Source organism: Lepisma saccharinum, chromosome 11, assembly GCF_977018435.1.
Source record: "Lepisma saccharinum chromosome 11, izLepSacc3.1, whole genome shotgun sequence".
Taxonomy (NCBI): domain Eukaryota; kingdom Metazoa; phylum Arthropoda; class Insecta; order Zygentoma; family Lepismatidae; genus Lepisma; species Lepisma saccharinum.
The window spans coordinates 76161862-76180348 of NC_139239.1; the positions used below are offsets into that span (position 1 = coordinate 76161862).

An 18487-nucleotide genomic window follows, 5' to 3' on the forward strand; every position below is an offset into this window, starting at 1 on the left:
TTATGCTAATTATGCATTATTGGTAGGGTCATTCCTCATCAGTTCAAACAGACCATGGTACCCATGATCTCAGATTTTGATGAAACTTGACACATTTAATCCTTCCATGGTGGTGGAAAACCACATAATTTTTTTGTCTCTAACTTGTCTGGCTTAATTTTTGTAGCCCCTCAGACTTTTAGGTGATTCCTCTTTTCATCCATTCCAAAGCTGAGCTGCACTGTCTTAGGAAAAAAAAATCTATCTCCCTTATAAATTATTCAATTTTTGAAATTTTACAACAATGCTAAACAAACAATAAGCATTTCAGAAAAAAATATGACAACATATCACATTCATATTTTAGTACACCAATAAATTAATAAAATATTATTAGCTGATTTATTTTTGGTTGAAAACTAGGTTTATTTAAATTTGATTATCATTGTAAGGGAATGGTGCAACACTAACATAGGTATATTTAAAATAAACTTGGGTAGATGATCTAACTTACCCAGAAAAAAATCTGAAAATGTGACAACTTCTTTCTGAAATTTTTCAAAATGGCTACCAGATTTTAAATTTTTCAAATTAACTGGAAATCTAAGAATCTAGCTTCAAAATATCATTGAATCAAATTTTTAGAACATAAAATTTTAAATGTTTTCATAGATGCCTGGGAGGCAGGGCAAGGGGGAAGCCATGCCTCCCCCTTGTAAAATGGTTGTCTACCTAAAAGTATATCCCAAGTAACCACCACCGTTGGGCCAACATCAGTTTTCACGTGGGAAAAGTTGGCTTTACGTTGGTTGGCAAATTGACGTTGGTCTTACTTTGGGCCAACGGAGGTTGCCAACATTTGCCCAACCATGGAAACGTGAGTCAAAATCAGTTTTAAAAACAACTTTTTAATGCTAAGATAACTTTCACGAGAATGCTGAAAATTCTAGACTGTAAAATAAGTGACATGTAACAGTGTTTCTTTTCGAATATTACAGTCACAGCACACACTGGAAATAATATATTTTTAATGAAAGTAGAAGCTATTTTTAACTTGCATTCACTCACCAGTCCTTTGTCAGCCGCCAAGGATGAAAGATGTGTTGGGAATTGCTTATTGTTTGTCTCTTTTGCTGTAGTAGAACAAGAACATTCGTACAGGTATTATTGTGAAGGTGGTTAAGCAATGTTATGTCCAGACTAAATTCCATGAAAGATGGAAAAATTAGAAAACTCTAGAAGGTTTTTGTGCTACCACTTTAAGGTATGGTGCCTTGAAAACAATGACACCATGTGACTGAGAAAGTGCTGTGTATTTTTTTTTATTTTCATAAATAACTTGAACTATTGTTTACATTTGGCCTCACAACAAATTATGTATATATCAGAAAACAAACCTATCCATTCTTTAGTTTTCAGTACGTTGGGCCAACGTAGTAAAACCATACGTTGGCCCAACGTAAAAACCACACGTTGACCCAACGTTGGAACCACGGCCAAAATTACCATTGGCCAACGGTATGTTTTTGTGTTGGCCAACCATTTTCAGTACGGTTGGCCCAACGTTGAGTCTACCACTTTTGGTTACTTGGGATATTTCACACATAATTTTATATCAGTCACAGTAATTTGTGTTTATTATTGAAAGAATATAGCAGGACATGATAACTTGAAATTGACGAAGTGTTCCTTTCAGGGGACAACATTATTAAGGGGGAAGTATGCTTCATTTGTCTCTCCCCTGTAAATATTGGGTTTTGGAACACATGTGCCAAGTTTAGTCAAAATATGAGATCATGGGTTCCAAAACCACCTTTTTTGGTTGAACTGACATGAAATAACCTGCTAGTAAGTCTTAGCGAGCTTTTACACTGAAGTGACACATGGCACAGGCTCCTTCAGTCTAAAGCAAAACTGTGCATACGTGAACAACATATCAAGGTGCAACAATGCTTGGTATTCAGAAAATAGCCAAGTCCAAGCAACACACAACTGACAAGCAACACATGCAGCCTGCCTGTCACTTTGGTTCAGGAGGTTGCATTGATTACTGAGGGTTCACTTCCAATGAAACATGTCGTATGTCGCTTCGGTCTGAAAGCTCCCTTACAGATTGACCTGGTAATTCTAAAGGGGACTTGGTAAGAAAGTAACAATAAATTATGGTGACACTGTGTAGGAAGAGCTATTTATTTTATATATACATATTTTACCATGTTTCTACAATGAATATGTCGTCTGTAACTCTCTCATGACCTTCTGCATACCTTTGAGCTCAAGGTAAAAACAAAGTGATCAGACCCTGTGTGGGTCATAGCACATTAATTGCACATTTCACAGTCGGTTTTGTTTAAAAACAAACTCTAATATGTGATATGCGTATATTTGAATCTTAAGAAGAAGAAGATAACTTGCACATTGTCAGGATATATTCCGTTTTGTTGATTGGAAATATATCTGTAACATAAATGAATAGTGAAAGCACAGATTGTGTAAAATGTTGTTTGCAGTTAATTAAACCCAAATAACAAAGCCATTGTACACTTCACTCTACATGGACATCTTTCTCAACGCTCATCAATATTATTTCATTTGCAGGAATGGCAGCATTTCTACCTTATCTCCGTTGCCCTTATATTTGGATTTGCCATGATGCTTCACATCCCACGACTTAATGTTGACCCCAATGTGAAGCTGATTGTATTTGTTTTATGGGCTCTGTATGGAGTAGTTCCTACTCTCCACTGGACTGTAATGATGGGTGGACTAGAGAATCCTGTTGTAGCGGTAAGTAATCATATTGTGCCATGTAATAAAGTCTAAGTTGTTTGTTTTTGAATTGGAGTTCGTAAATTGTTCAGTTCATGAGCTATAGTTCTGAGTGGCTATTAAGGCTAGTAGGGGTGGCCACAAGATCAGGGTAACGGATATCCAGATTTCAAATTATCCAAATATCCATTTCGGATACAATGGAAAATCCAAATATACAGATAATCTGATTATCTGCAGAATTCGGATATCTGGATAATCCAAATATCTGGATAATTTGGATGTCTGGATAATCCAGATAGACAGATATTATAAGAATTTGTGGAAGATACATACAGAAATGACGAATAAAAGAAGAATATGTGGATAGCCTGAAAAATGGATAAACGATAAAACTATAAAACTGTCTGGTTAATGTACATATTCGGATATCTGGACATTTTGGATAATCGGGATATCAAGATAATTCGAATATGTGGATAAAATGAATATCAGATATCCAGATAATTAGGATATCTGGATTTGGCTACCCATACTTTCTAGTAGCTCCTGAGTAAATATTGAAATTTTGAAGCTCCCACCAAAGATTGAATCTGAAACCACTCGTAAAAGACAAGAGCTTGAACCATTTGGCACAGAAGAGCACACAAAACGCTAAAAGTTCTCATGTTTAATAAACACCTTATTTGCATCATCAGATTCAATAGAATGTGTTTGAGAAATGGATAAAGCAGACTATGCTTCTATTGAAAGTGACCTGGTACCATCACTGTTTTATCAACTGTAGGATTTACGGAGTATATATATAAATAGAGCAGCTGAAGCAGTTTCCTGTGTGAAGCAAATTGAACCTCCATCCAGCAGAAATAAGCTGGTAAAAGAGCAAAATCCTCATAAGAGCAGGTCTAAATAGTGGTGGAAATTCTCAGCAATATCAAACATAATTGTGCTGAACAGTTGCGTGTTAAATGTTCAGAATATGTAAATAGTACTTCTAATATTATTTTGGCATAAATAAGTTCCTTTTCTACCTTGTTTATGACGTTGCGGTGGCAACACAAGTGTCAAAAATATTCCAAGATGCTCATTGCAGCTGTTTCTAGCAGAAATTGTTGCCACCATTCTGCATTCAATATCATGTCTCAATGAAAGATGTGTTTCCAGTATAAACCACCCTATCGTATTTACAGGGTGGCTACACACCGGGAATTCTGGGAATTCTTCGTGAATTTTGCATGAATTTTTCTCTGTAGATGTGAAAAGTTCTAACTTTTATTAATACTAATCTGTTTGAATTTATACATATTTATAAATGCCCTGAGGCGAGTTTTTCATAGTATAGATTGTATTTTTATCAAGGAAAAGAAATCTGCGTGGAAAATAAAACAGAATTCTCTCAATCCGTTAACTTTGTTAGTGTCCTTTGCAGAACAATCTATCTGACGGACGGAAGATTATTTCAAGATAAGACATCTTGAAGTTGATGAGGTAAATTTGAGTTTGAAATTCTTACACAATTAACGATTTTTCGTAGATTAGTATATCCCGTAATATTTGTGACTTGTTTTTGTAGATGTATTTCAGTTCTGAGTGTGTGAAATAGCAAATGTAAACTCCGCACCTTAAATTATATATTTTCCGTTTAATTGAATTGAATTTGAATTTTTGGATACATTGGAATCACACAGACCTTTTATATTGTTAATATATTTTATTGTGTGTGGTGGTGAGTGTGGGTGGTGAACAGCGGTAATACATAATGTTGAAATAGAGAAATCATGTGCTTGAATTTTCGGAAAGTTAGCCTTGAAAACCAGGAATTATACTTGAATTTTATCATGGTCTTAGAGTGGCCACCCTGATTTAGTACTTGGAAGGTTTGTGGAATTAATAACAATAATAGTAGGAATGTACTTTAGTATGGGAACACAAGAGAAGTACATTTCTATGAGCTGAAAATACAGGGGGTTGGACATAGTAATGGAAAACCCCTAATACTAATGGCATATAATTTTGTTTGACTCAATACCACTACCACTGAGTCACTATGCATTGTAACAGTCTTTTGTTGAAATGTTGTTTATTCTCTGTGGGCACTAAGGCAGTGTATTATGAACTCTCATGTGTGACAGTTCACAAGGAAGAGATACAGAATTGGATACTTTTTAGATTTTCAAGGGGGGGCTGATTGCTGGTGTCTGGTTAATTGGGGCACCTGTATGCCATTTTATTTGGTGTATCCATGGCAACAGTGTTTAAGGTTATTGAAAGACATGATCAGCAAAGATTAATAGTTGATGAAAACCAAGTGTGAGGGATCGCTGAACATTGAAGGGGATTGTTGCAAAGAACCATATACTTTGTCCCAAGCATCCCTGGAGCCATGCCCGTAGGCAGGGGAAATTTTCAGTGGGGTTCACTCATAATTGCTCTCATGGGCATCGCCAGAAATTTTATCAATTCAAATAATAACAATAATAATAATTATTATATAATAATTAAAATTTCATAATAAACCAATTCTATTCCAAAATTATTATTACATATTATTATTATTGCTGTTGTTATATCCTTGAGAAGACTTACTCGATCTAGCAGATGAGTGAATATGCAGCACAACTGATATATTTTACGTTTCTTAAAGTGTGTACTGAATTGCACAGTTATTTTAGATACTTAGAAAAAAACCTTTAAAAGTTAGTAACACCATTAAGCCTTGTTTCCATGATTATGAAAAACTAAATATGCTGACCAAGGCAGTAATTTATTTTATTAAAAACATAAACTAAAACGTAACGTTTCAACCTTCTAGCAAGGTCTTCATCAGACTCTGTATCAAGTACAAAAGTAACAAGATACACAAAAAGGGCATTATATATACACAAACATTACTCCCTCCAGACTATTAGAAAGTTGTTAGGAACTTTCTAGCAGGTGGCTTTCACTTTCCAACTGTACTTTCACCTAAAAGGCTAAACATAATTACTTTCATATAAAATGTGAAGAGATATTCATATAGAATATCTCACGCTCTTTTTCCTTCATTTTTCTCCCTTCTCCTCTCCTCTTTCTCTCTTGTCCTTTCCACTCTTTCTAACACCTTCTTCCATTCTTTGTTTAACTTCAGTCCCCCATTCCAGTTTATTATGTCTTCTTCACCTTTCTTCTCTATTTTCTTGGCTTCCTTCCATTTTCTCACTAGCATTCTCTTCTCCCTTCCTATCTGCGTAGCCTCATCCCACTCTATGTCATGTCCTGTTTCTCTCGTGTGTTTAAATATTGCATTTCTCTCTCTCTTAAGTCGTACATCATGCCTATGCCACTGGAGGACATCGCTCCACAGTGCTTCGTCTGTCATGAATTTCTTCCCTCCCAGATGGTTTTTAAGGGGTGCAAACAAATGATAATCACTGGGGGCTAAATCTGCACTGTAGGGGGGATGGAGCAGAACTTCCCAGCGCATGTCGGCCAGAGTTGTTGTTGTCACATTGGCCGTGTGAGGGCGGGCATTGTCATGGAGAAGAATGACATTTCCAGACAACATCCCATGTCTTTTCTTGCGAATGGACTTTCGTACAGCACCACTCAACAATGTGGAGTAATACTGGGCATTAATCGTGCTCCCTTTGTCCAGAAAATCCACATGGATAACGCCCTTCATGTCCCAGAAGACACTTGCCATGATCTTTCCAGCGGACGGCTTCATTTTGCTTTTCTTGGGGGGCAGGGAACCTTTATGCCGCCACTCCATGCTGCGTCTTTTGGTCTCTGGGGTTGAATTGTGCAACCATGTTTCATCACACGTGATGATGGATTGCAACAATTCATCACCTTCTGCTCGAAACCGATTCAGAAGCTGTTCACAGACCGTCCTGCGTGTCCACTTCTGATCGAATGTCAGCTGGCGGGGAACCCACCTTGCACAGATTTTGCGGAAGCGTAAGTGGTCGTGAATGATTGTCTCAACACTCCCGACACTGATATTCACCTCGGCAGCAATATCCCGCACTGTTACTTGCCGGTTCTCAAGAATCATTTGCTCAACACGTGCGATATTCACTGGTGTGAGTGCAGTCGGGCGAATGTGTCCATGCGCTTCATTTGTCACCAGCTCCCGTCCTTCGCGAAACTGCTCACACCATTCGTACACTCTTGTCCGCGACATTGTTTGTTCAACATACTGTGCTTGCAATCGTCTGAAAATCTCAGCAGGTTTCACTTTCTCCTTCACGAGAAATTTGATTACACACCGCTGCTCCACAGCCACAGACACACTGCTTGCCGCCATGTTCGCTGCAACTGCTGCGCATGCGCGAAATACGTCATGCCGGGTGCTAGTTACTCGCGAAGGAATACATTACGTCACCCGCACGTTTCATCATGATCCGGCTATTCATCGATTTTTTACGTTGTGAAAATCCCGGTCAACCTTGAACGACCCTTGTACAACCACTATCCACTGTACAAGTATATGTTTTATGGGACCACATGTAGGTCAAATGTATCTACTACATCGATCGCTGGATGGAGGATAGTGAATGTAACGTGCTACGAAGCTGGAGATCCTAGGTTTGAACTCCTATCAAGACCATTTTAAACCTTATAGAACGGAATTTAAAAGTTGTAAAGGGAATTTTCGGACAATCATAAAGGAATTTTCAGTCTGATACATTAACAACACTGGAAAGAGAACAGCAGAAGTGAAAATGGAAGGTTGGAGGGTGGGCTGCGATTCCAAGAATTAAACCTATTTCACTCAAGTTTCACAATTCCAAATGTATAAAAATTCATCTTGATTGTTTAAGCGTTGCCTCCCTGATTGTTTGTTTGTTTGAGTTGGTGTTTTAAGTCCACTTTATGGACAGTAAGGCTAATCGGGACTGGACCTACAGCTTAAAGTGGGATCTGAACCACTATATGCTTGAAATACATTTTTGAAAATGAGTTACAGAATTTGGTTTCTGAACTTCCATTAATCCAACATGCCAGAAGGTTCGGGGGGGGGGGGGGGTTTGAAACTTAGAAACTCCTCCTCTAAATACAGTATACCCACGTCGGGAGCAAGCGATCGAAAACAAGTCTCTGCACAAGTAGTGACACGGGACGGCTCCACCAACGAGCACATGAGAGGAAATAAGATTGCATAAAGGGGGGAAGCAGCTGCACTTACCAGTCTTCGCAGCAGCGTGTACAGTTTTGCTCTGCCTACTCGATTTCCCCCCTTTGCATGGCCTTGCTCCAGAGATAGTTGGGACAGAGTATAGAACAACTGCAGCAAGAATACCTAAAAACACTTACACGTCTGTCTGCCTGATTCCTACTGTGAAACATGAGGATCGATCTGTGATGATATGGGTTAGGGGACAATATCACGGTATTGGTCTCATTCTTACTCTCAAAGGAACTATTACTACAAGGAACTACATTGATATTTTAGGTTACCAAGTGAATTCTATGGCATATATGTTGTTACCTAAAATAGGCGCAGTCTCTTAAGGTGACAATAAGCCAATACACACGGCCAGAGTTTGTGAGCCTTGGTTTGATGAACTGCAATACCTTCCCTGGCCAACTCGGTTGGCTGTGAACTTGTCACCCATCAAAGCATGGCAATTTTAACACAGAAAACAATATGCATCGCATTAAGCAGGAAAAATGACAGCCTCCTCTATGCAATTTCTACAAGAACACGTGCCGGAGCCAAGAGTTGTAATACTCATGGAGCCACATAATTTATTTTCTTTTGAACAATTCCAAAATTATGAAATATGAACAATTTGTGAATTTCCCAAGCTTGGCTATGCAAGGTTTTTGATTTCAACTTTGACAGAACTGGAGGCATTATGGAATTTAACGTTCATTAACAAACACACACTTTCACGTACACACATGCAATACACGCACACAACGTCAAACCGGTCAAATACTTAGTATAAAATAAAAATATGGCGCTTCCAATCCAACAAAACTCACAGTCACTTTAACTGCCTTTCTCCTTCCGTGACAGAAATAGTGCTTCATTATTACAGTTGGCAACACTAGTTACTAGCTAGCCAATGAACATGCACTGCATCAAAGAAGGAACCACTTCATCATGCTATATTGCCACATTACCGTCCCTGCCGAACGGTGTGAACCGCGAGCTGGAGCACTATTCAATTGTTTTCAATGATGTTCGCGCGAGTGTGTCCAGGAATGGAATGACAATTTGGCAACAATGGCGAAGGTTGGCGAGCAGCGTAGAACACGTGATGCTAAGAGAGAGGGAGACGAAACGAAAATTGGTATGTGCGCAACGGCAAAAATATGTGTGATGCACTCTATGTAACCAACCCACAAAAGTGACAGTTTTCAGTTGCTACTGATCGACCGTGGAGAACAGAAAGTAGAAAAGTTACATGCTTCATCAGAAAGTAAAACTTATATGGGAATTAGTTGCTACTCCACATAAATCTAAAACCGAAATAGCTGCAGATTTAGGCATTGCTGCTACCATACTTTGACAGTCATTAGGAAAAAAAAATATATGCTATTTTAGACGATTTTTTTAAAACTTGGATAGTAAAACTAAAACTATAGTCTCTACTGTAGTATTTCAGAATCAAGGAGTTCAGTAATAAAGTGAAATATGTAATGCATTCAAGAATCAAACTTTTAGATTCGTTAATTTACCACTTTATGACATAAATAACCTGTATTACGTATATCTTGTTCCTCAAAATAGATACAATTACAGTATTTTAATGACATGGTATCTAAATTTGATTTGTAAGTAATTCTCAATTGGATTGGTTTTCAAACTCATCTGGTCAATATCCTGAAAAAATATCTTCATCGCTATTTATCACCAGTTAAAACTTTAGGATGTGTGTACTATGACTGTTGCTATAAATTTGATTTGCTTGATTTACAATTCATTGGCCACTACTATAAAACCATTAATTATAATGCCCTTCTTTTATTTCAGCTCTTACTTCCAAGAGTTCTAGGAATGTATGGAATAACTGGAACAGCATTTTTCTTTTACATATCCAAGATCCCCGAGAGGTTTTTTTCTGGTAAGGTTTACAATAACAATTTTTTCTAAGTTTCAGACTAAATACAGAGGCTGTTCAGCGTATGTTTGACCAAACGCGATTCCTTCCCCCCGTGCTAAAAATGAACTCGCCCAACTTTGGTCGGGCATGTTTGTCAGTGTAGTGTGTGAGCTGTAAAAGAGTGGTTGTGTTTTCTCACTGGGCCGAAAATCCCACCCAAACTGAGCCGCTTTTGGGAGGAGTACGTTGTATAACTTTTCCAAGTGTTTGTGTTTTCTCTCTTGGCCGAAAATGCCACCAAAACTGAGTCATTTTTGGCAAGGTTATATTGTAGCCCTTTACGGCGCACAGTTCAGTGTGTCAGTGTAGCATAAGAGCAAGGATTGTGACGTTAGTTTGACTTTATTCAAGAATGTGATCGGCATGTATAAGGATTGCATGGCCCCAGTGTTCGGTTCTGCAACAAAGGGGATGAGAACACGGCCGTGCACACAAGCCACCACCAGTATGCAGGCAAAATTTCACAGAATGGCCATGCAAGAGAATCCACCGACCCAAAGACAGATGGCGAATCGTCTAAATACAGTATGTCTTTGGAAACTGTTAACCGCATCTTGCACCTGCATACTACTGGTGGCTTGTGTGCATGGCCGTTTTCTCATCCTCTGTTGTTGCAGAACCGAATGCTGGGGCCATGGAATCCTTATACTTGCCGATCACATTCTTGATTATTAAAGTCACACTAACATCACAATCGTTGCTCTTACACTACTTCCTGATCATTGACACACTGAACTTTGCATTGTAAAGGGCTACAACATAACGCTCCCAAAAGCGACTGTTTTGGCAGCATTTTCGGCCAAGCGAGAAAACACAAAACACTTGGAAGAAAAGTTATACAACTTACTCCTCCCAAAAGCAGCTCAGTTTGGGTGGGATTTTGGTCCCAGTGAGAAAACACAACCACTCTTTTTCAGCTCGCACACTACACTGACAAACATGTCCGACCAAGGTTGGGGGACTTCATTCTGAGCGCAGGGGGAAGGAATCGCGTTTGGTCAAACATATGCTGAACAGCCTCTGTATAATAGTTTTTCTTGTATGTACGCATTGCTTGCATTGTAGAATTATTTTCCTGTAGTTTACGGTTATTACAAGCATACGAAAACAGTTTTTCTTTGTAACGTTTCAGGAGAACACACGCTCCTTTCATCAGACATTTATTTTCATTTTGACTAAAGATACAGTTATAACAATGATTAGTAATTTTTTAAACAAAAAGAATCCGTTATATAATGGATGTTGTCAATGTTACATTGTTGTAATATAGCAACTTAACTGTGAAAAGAAGCAGTCTGTTTTATTTTTATTTCAGATTTTTTAAATTATGAATCCCAAATATCATCAGGTAATTCAAATTCATCATTGTTTTCACAAAGTCTCTTGATGTTTTCTGTTACATTAAATTTTAAAGATGGTGGCTTACTCCATTTGTGAAAAAGAAAACTCCATACTGGATCTATGTTACCATTTTCATTATTTAATTTATTCCAGTGTTCTTCTGTAATGAACGAAGCTTCCCAGACATTCAACTCGGTGTTTCCCGTTAATCTTTTTAAAACCCTTCTCTTTTTAATCAAATGCTTCTCTTCGATGATATGAGTTGACAAACCTGTTCTTGGGTTTAGATTTATAATGTCCAAGTCGTGTTCGTGCCATCTTATTGCCATTTTCCTTGCTGTTTGTCCCACGTAATCCTTTGAACATGAACAACTTATATATTCCTATGGTTTCCACATCTGGTAGAGAGTTTCTCATTTTGAATTCATTAAATGTACATTCATATAACAACATCCATTATATAACGGATTCTTTTTGTTTAAAAATTACTAACCATTGTTATAACTGTATCTTTAGTCAAAATGAAAATAAATGTCTGATGAAAGGAGCGTGTGTTCTCCTGAAACGTCACAAAGAAAAACTGTTTCCTTATGCTTGTAATAACCGTAAACTACAGGAAAATAAGCCTTTGTATATTACATAAAGACTTTATTTGATGGGTAATGGAAATAGGTGCATACTGGGAAGAAAGGAGAACACTAAGGTTTCATATTAGGTTAAAGTAAAGAGGCACAACATGTAAGAATGAACTATTTCTGCACATTCTTTAGGCTGACCATATTTCTGACCTATTATAAAGTAATGTAATTAAGCATTGTTTCCATATAAAAAACACTAATGTTGCTGACCAAGGCAGTTTATTAAATTTTTAAAAACTCTTTACATGTAACTAGTTTTTTTAGTTTAGTTCTTTGTCTGAGGAAGACCCTGATAGAAGGTAGAAACGTTACATGTAAAGTGTTTTTAAATCTTAATAAACTGCCTTGGTCAGCAACTTAGGAGTTTTTCTATTATAAAGGAAGAATTCACATTAGGCAAAGATTCAAATAGAGAAATAGGGTTTAGAAATGTTATAAATAATTTTTAATTTACATTGTGATAATATAACATAATAGGTCAGATGTGCTACATGTTAAAGGCATTCTGGGCGTACAGCTCATTATATTTATCAAATGATGACAGTGTTAAAGTCAAATTACTCATAAGATAACTTTTGGATGCAGGGACTTCTAGGTAAAAACTGGGACTGTCCTGGCAAAAACCAGATGTTTGGTCATCACACATTTCATGTATCTTTTCTTCCCTGAGAGAAGATCTGATAAGCTTAAAATCTGAAGTACAGTAGAGCCTCGATTTTACGTTTTCTCAGGGAACCAAGTTGATAGAATGTAAAATGTGGGAAAATGTAAAATCGAGGAAAATTTTACAACGCTTTGCTATGCTGGGACGATCAATATTGAATGTATAATGTAGGAAAATGTAAAATCTGGAACTTAAAAATCAAGGTTCCACTGTAGTCCCAATTTTCAGACATTCCCTTTCATTCAGGTAATTATTCGATAATCTTTTGGTAAGATTGTTGTTTTAAAGAATCTTAGGTTCACATCTTAGTCTTGATAACCCAGCCCAGCAAAAATGGACTTAACACAAATTTTGGAAAGGTTGCACTATTCTATTGTACTGTCTTCTCCAGATTCAAAAACACACTTCTGATATTAGCCGTGGGGTTGGGGGTTTGTTTGAGCCTTGTGGTTAGCTGGTGGGGTGCTCTATGGTCTAACATGGTGACAGTGAGACAGCTGGGGGGATGCTTTGTAAAAATATAACCCCTCACTTCGAACACTGATCTGTATTGATCATCAACAATAATACAGGGTATTTGAAAATGAATGGTGCAAATTTACACAGTTATTATGACATTGCTATTTATGATAGAAAATCAGACAAGGCATTAATATAAAGAAGAACTCTGGAAGTTTTACTCCCATGACTCGCACTATAAAGATTCAACATGGGAACCATGTGTAACGTGGAAAAGGTCCAAACAATAATCAAGTACAGTAGAGCGTCGATTATCCGAACGTCGGTCAACCGAACGACCGCTTAACCGAACTGTGTACTCGCTCACTTTCAGATATCTGTAATGAAAAAAGTACGTGACTTAGCTGCTCGTAAGCGTGTAGGCTTGCTTAGACAGACCAAAATAAAGGATTTTTTTAAACGTTAATTTTGTGTACTGTTGTGTATTGTTCATGCAAAATGCGTATGTAATATGTACATATTTTTGTTTAATAAACTGTACCACATACTATATATTCCTACTAAAGTTGCCTTTGTACGTTACTTTGTAATACATACTTAAAGAGATGCCTGTTTTTATGAATAAATTTACTGTACAGTACTTCTTTTTGGCAAATAAACATGTACAGTTCGATTATCCGAACAAACCAGTTTTCCGAACACCCATGTCCCCCAATTACTTCGGATAATCGACGCTCTACTGTACTTGCTATGCACGAGACAGCCAGTCATTCTCAACGGTTTCGAAGGCAAACAATTCTCAGTTGTAACTTTGGCAAATCTTTCCGAAGGGTGAAACATATGTATTACTACCAAAATGCATGCGGAAATGACTTTGCACCATTGTGATTGAATCAGTTCTCGATATCTCCAACACACAATACGCCTTCTACTGGTCATTAGCCATTTTGCGACACTGGCGATCCTGGTGGAGCATCAGCTAAGCAGAATAAGCCCGCTAAGTGGGAGTAAAACTTCCAGAGTTTTTCTTTATATTGATGCCTTGTCCGATTTTCTATCATAACGTCATAATAACTGTGTAAAGTTGCACCATTCATTTTCAATTACCCTGTATTATAACCAAGAGTAAGTGGAATGAGATGACATGTTCTCACACTTCCATATTTGGATACTAAAGGTTCTTTCACATTAATATTATGAACTAAATAAATCAGAATGCTGAGGACATGTTTAATTGACTACCAACTATTATGGGTGATTTATCCACACTCCCCTATAAATCCCCTTGTACACCTAAATTAATGTAAGCTTATTGTGTATGAAAATGCTATCTTTAAATGTGAAATCATTACCATGAACACTCCTGAAATATTCAGATATTGTATGCAGTGTAGTATTTGAAAAAGAGTGCCAGAGATGGAATTTCAATAACTTTCAAAACATCAGAATATCAGTGGTGTATTCTGAAAATTCGACCTGGTTTACTGCAACAATTCTTATTTATTGTGTGTATATTTATTATATATTAATTACATATAATAGAAATAAAACACCAATGCATGCAAGTAAAACAAAAACAGAAGTCCGACAACTTCAAATTTTGTGACAATTACTATATGTATGAATAAAGTTGGTTTACGGGAGGTAGACCAGGTAACATGGGAGAATATCATGTAAATTATGTGCTGGGTGGGGTAAAAGTTGCTATCCCATAGTTCCAAATGCCAGAAACCAGAAGAGACTGGATCCCCTCTGCAAATACCACTCTGATTGTATGCAATGTTATTTCATGAACAAACAATTACATATGTGTAATTGCTGCTTATGTATTTTACAGGTAAATGTGATTACATTGGCTCATCTCATCAATGGTGGCATTTACTAGTTGTTGTAGCTCTCTATTTCTGGCACAACACTGGAATTAAATATGTGGAGTACCGAATGAACCATGGATGTGGCAATGACCTACAGTTCTAAAATGCATTGGGAAGCATTTTTAAAATCATAATTAGACTCAGTCTTAATGTTATTGCCAGCATTAGGAATGATAATGTTGTATGTTTGTGAATGTCAAAGGATCGCAGTAACATGCGTGAATTTTAAGAGATAGAGATGGAAAGATACGTGTTGATGCTCACATGATGAAATATATTGTTGCTACATTGTATGTGTGTGTGGGTGTAGGTGGGTGCGTGTGTGAATGCCTCTTAATTTTATTTATAGTGGTCTGACAATTCAGTGTTTGTCAAATAAAAAAAGAGTTGATGTGCATGCACATCAGATTGAAAACTTGTTGGTGTCATAATGAAAAGAAACAACTGTCACTCTTTTATTTCCACTATTTTGTTTTAAATTGTTGATGCGCACAATTTTATTTTTTAAAGTGTACTTATGTTGATGATAGTTGCTTTTAAATGAAGCAAAATGTGATTGGCTTGTTGATGAATTTTATACTTTTATAATGTCAAAATATTGTTTGCTGCTTCTAAATAAATGTAAAGAAAAGAAGAAGGTCATAGCATTTGCATGTGTGTCTGTATATATGTGTATAGTTATATACCTGTTTTTATTTAGCATATTCATGATGAAAAATGTTATTAAAAAGCGAGTGGAATGTGCATAATTGTTACAAATTACCAGTTATTGTTTAGCGTTATCACAGTTGCAATCCATAATTGTGTTACACTATGCAACGTACGAGGGGTGATCAGAAAAAAATAATACAAAGCCTGTAATTTCCAGCACGTATTTATTAGACGAATACAAAGGGGCTCACGTGAAAGGATACTTCATACAATACTTCTCAACATAGTCTCTTCTCTGGTTCAGGCATTTAATCCAGCGCTTAACGAGGTTCATGATGCCCGTCTCAGAAGTTTGGGTCCTGGGGTCAGAGCTGAGCCCTTACTTCGTGCTGCACAATATTATCCGAGTGAAACCGACATCCTCAGAGATGTTTCTTCAAAGGAGCTAAGAGATGGTAATCACTCGGAACAAGGTCTGGGATGTATGGTGGTTGGAGCACATGTGTGTTGTGAGCCGTATGTGGAGTAGTGTTGTCATGAAGCAGAACAACTCCTGTGGTGAGTAGTCCAGGCATATGACGCCGGTTTCACTTGGATAATGTTGTGCAGCACACAGAATTCTATGAGACAGGAATCATGAACCTCATGAAGCGCTGGGATGAATGCCTGAATCAGGGAAGAGACTGTTGAGAAGTACTGTATCAAGTATCCTTTCACATGAGTCAGTTTGTATTCATCTAGTAAATACCTACTGGAATTTAAGGCTTTGTATTTTTTTTCCAATCATCTTGTGTATCTAAGCCCAGACTAAAAACTTACTTCATAATATAATGATGTAAATATTATGAAACTTCAAGTAATTTGAATGAACATTGTACTCACTACTGTAGGTTAGTAGTGCCACATTTTGTCATTTGAAACGGTGCTTTATTTACGTGTTACACATATCTTTTTGACCCGAGATAATATTTTTGAATGGAAGGTTGCTTAATTCCTTTTAAAGTACTTAAATGTGTAGAAAAATACACAGAACAAAAACTGACTAAAGGTTATGTTGCAGTAAACTGCTATTAGAAGTTCTGTTATACCAATTGTTTTGTGCAATATTGTTTCTTTATGGAAAATAAGTTTTCTTCTGTTGACTGTGATCGATGATCATCACGGAATGAAAATAATACTGTCAGATGAATCACTTGAGTATACAAATATTATTGACAATTAAGTGTTGAAACAAACATAACATTTATCTTGGATCATACATTTTTCTTTATAGTTTACTATATTCAGTAAAAATTGCAAATTTGATATTACGAACACAAAATTAGTGTATTTGGTTTTTCTTCATATATTAAATAGTCTATTTTAAGTGTGTCAGTATATTGATGGATAAGTAAATTAGTACCAGATAGAATTTATTGTTTTTACTGAATTTGGTATGAACTTTATTTATTGGTGCTATGTATACCAGCAGGTATTATATAAATAAGAAAGATAGACTTATAATAAAAGTGTCATTGCTGAAAAAGTTTTAGCGCAAGATTTGTATGGTTACAACCTGAAAAGGAAATGGAAGATATTAATAATAAACTTTGTGATATTTATAGTTAGTTATAAATAGCAAGAAATATTCCAGTAAGTAGACAACAGCTTGTGATAATATTTTTTCTGTGAAGAAAAAAATGTCTCTCACTATATACCTAATCTATGAAATTAATTCTGATTGTCTTTTTGTTTTTGTAGTGCAAATCTGACATTTTCCTGCATTTTCCATGTCAATAGTTTGTGATTGATTGAAAATTTACATTGCCTTAGAGTAGTGGGATAAAATTGATACATTATACACATTTTTTAAAACATATTAATCCTAGTTCTAATAGATTAGATTAAACGTGTTTTGTTTTAATTGCTGGTAAATTTTCACAGCATTGTTATTCATAAGTGTGATGCTTACTTATGAAAATATATAAAAGTTAGTAAAGGAGATGTGAAAATAGCTCAATTGTAATTATTACAGAGCCATAAATGAAATCAGCTCTGTGTAGCACATGCACACACTACTAATGTATATATTACAAGAGTCAAATGAAAACCTTAAAAGTCCAATAACAATTGTGGGGCAGCACTAATCAAGTGAGCTTCAAAACGTCATTTTTGTTATTTTAAAGATTGCGCCTCCTATACACACTTCCACCATTGAAGAGGAGTGGTTTCTTTGCCCTCTGTCAGCCTAAAACTTACAGAAATTTCTCGGCAAATGAAAATTCAATATCTCTGTGCATTCTTACCACACCAGCAAGTTTACTAATGGAGGAGAAGGTTCGACAATGGCCTCAGTTCGCAGGCAGATGGGTGGAAAGGCCTTCACAGTGGCTCATACGTGACTGCACATAGACACCAAAGACTTATTCTTCTTGAGGTAGACAACTCAAAGTTGATCAGCAATAGGTCTGTCCTAAAATGCAGCAAACTTGTGCAATCCTACAGAAATCTAATAGATAAGAAACAAAAACAAATTAAGGTTATTTGACTCTCCCTTGTACTTTTAGTTCAGTAAGTGCAATAACATAAAGTATATTATTAGCTCCTACAGTGACAATACTATTAGGCATTTTTCCACGATTCTGCAATAAAATATAGAATGCGTAGCCAGTTGAGAAAATTTAAACGTATTTATTCAGAAATTCGTAGTCTGTAATATTGAAAGAGCTTAGTGAAATCTTCAGAAACATATTAAGTAAATCAAATGCACTAACACCAATAGTGATAAATATAACTACAAATGTAAAGAATCTTGCAAAATGTTCCCTTTTACTGTTGATATTGCTATTTTGATTGATGATAGAGCATTAAAAGTACACTTCACGAACATTACAATAGTTTAAGGCATTAGTGTTGCATCTAGCTATGCATGAAGAATATAATAGCAACTATGTGAGTGGCAAAATAGCTGTGGTAAACTATAATGCAGTTATTTAGGCTGTTGCTCCAATTAAATTAATAAAATATCTAAAAAAG

At 36.4% G+C, this 18487-nt stretch overlaps 1 protein-coding gene across 2 annotated transcripts in view; it reads left to right on the plus strand.

The window, feature by feature from the left end:
* The window catches only part of LOC145994931 (progestin and adipoQ receptor family member 3), a 94406-nt gene extending 76145 nt beyond the window's left edge, over window positions 1-18261 (plus strand). For both annotated transcript variants that reach the window (XM_083131433.1, XM_083131434.1), the window contains 3 exons: window positions 2578-2766; window positions 9716-9806; window positions 14785-18261. In XM_083131433.1, coding sequence (XP_082987559.1) covers window positions 2578-2766; window positions 9716-9806; window positions 14785-14924 — 420 coding nt within the window. In that variant the 3' untranslated portion in view covers window positions 14925-18261. The remainder of the gene's footprint in view (window positions 1-2577; window positions 2767-9715; window positions 9807-14784) is intronic.
* Window positions 18262-18487: the final 226 nt, after the last annotated feature.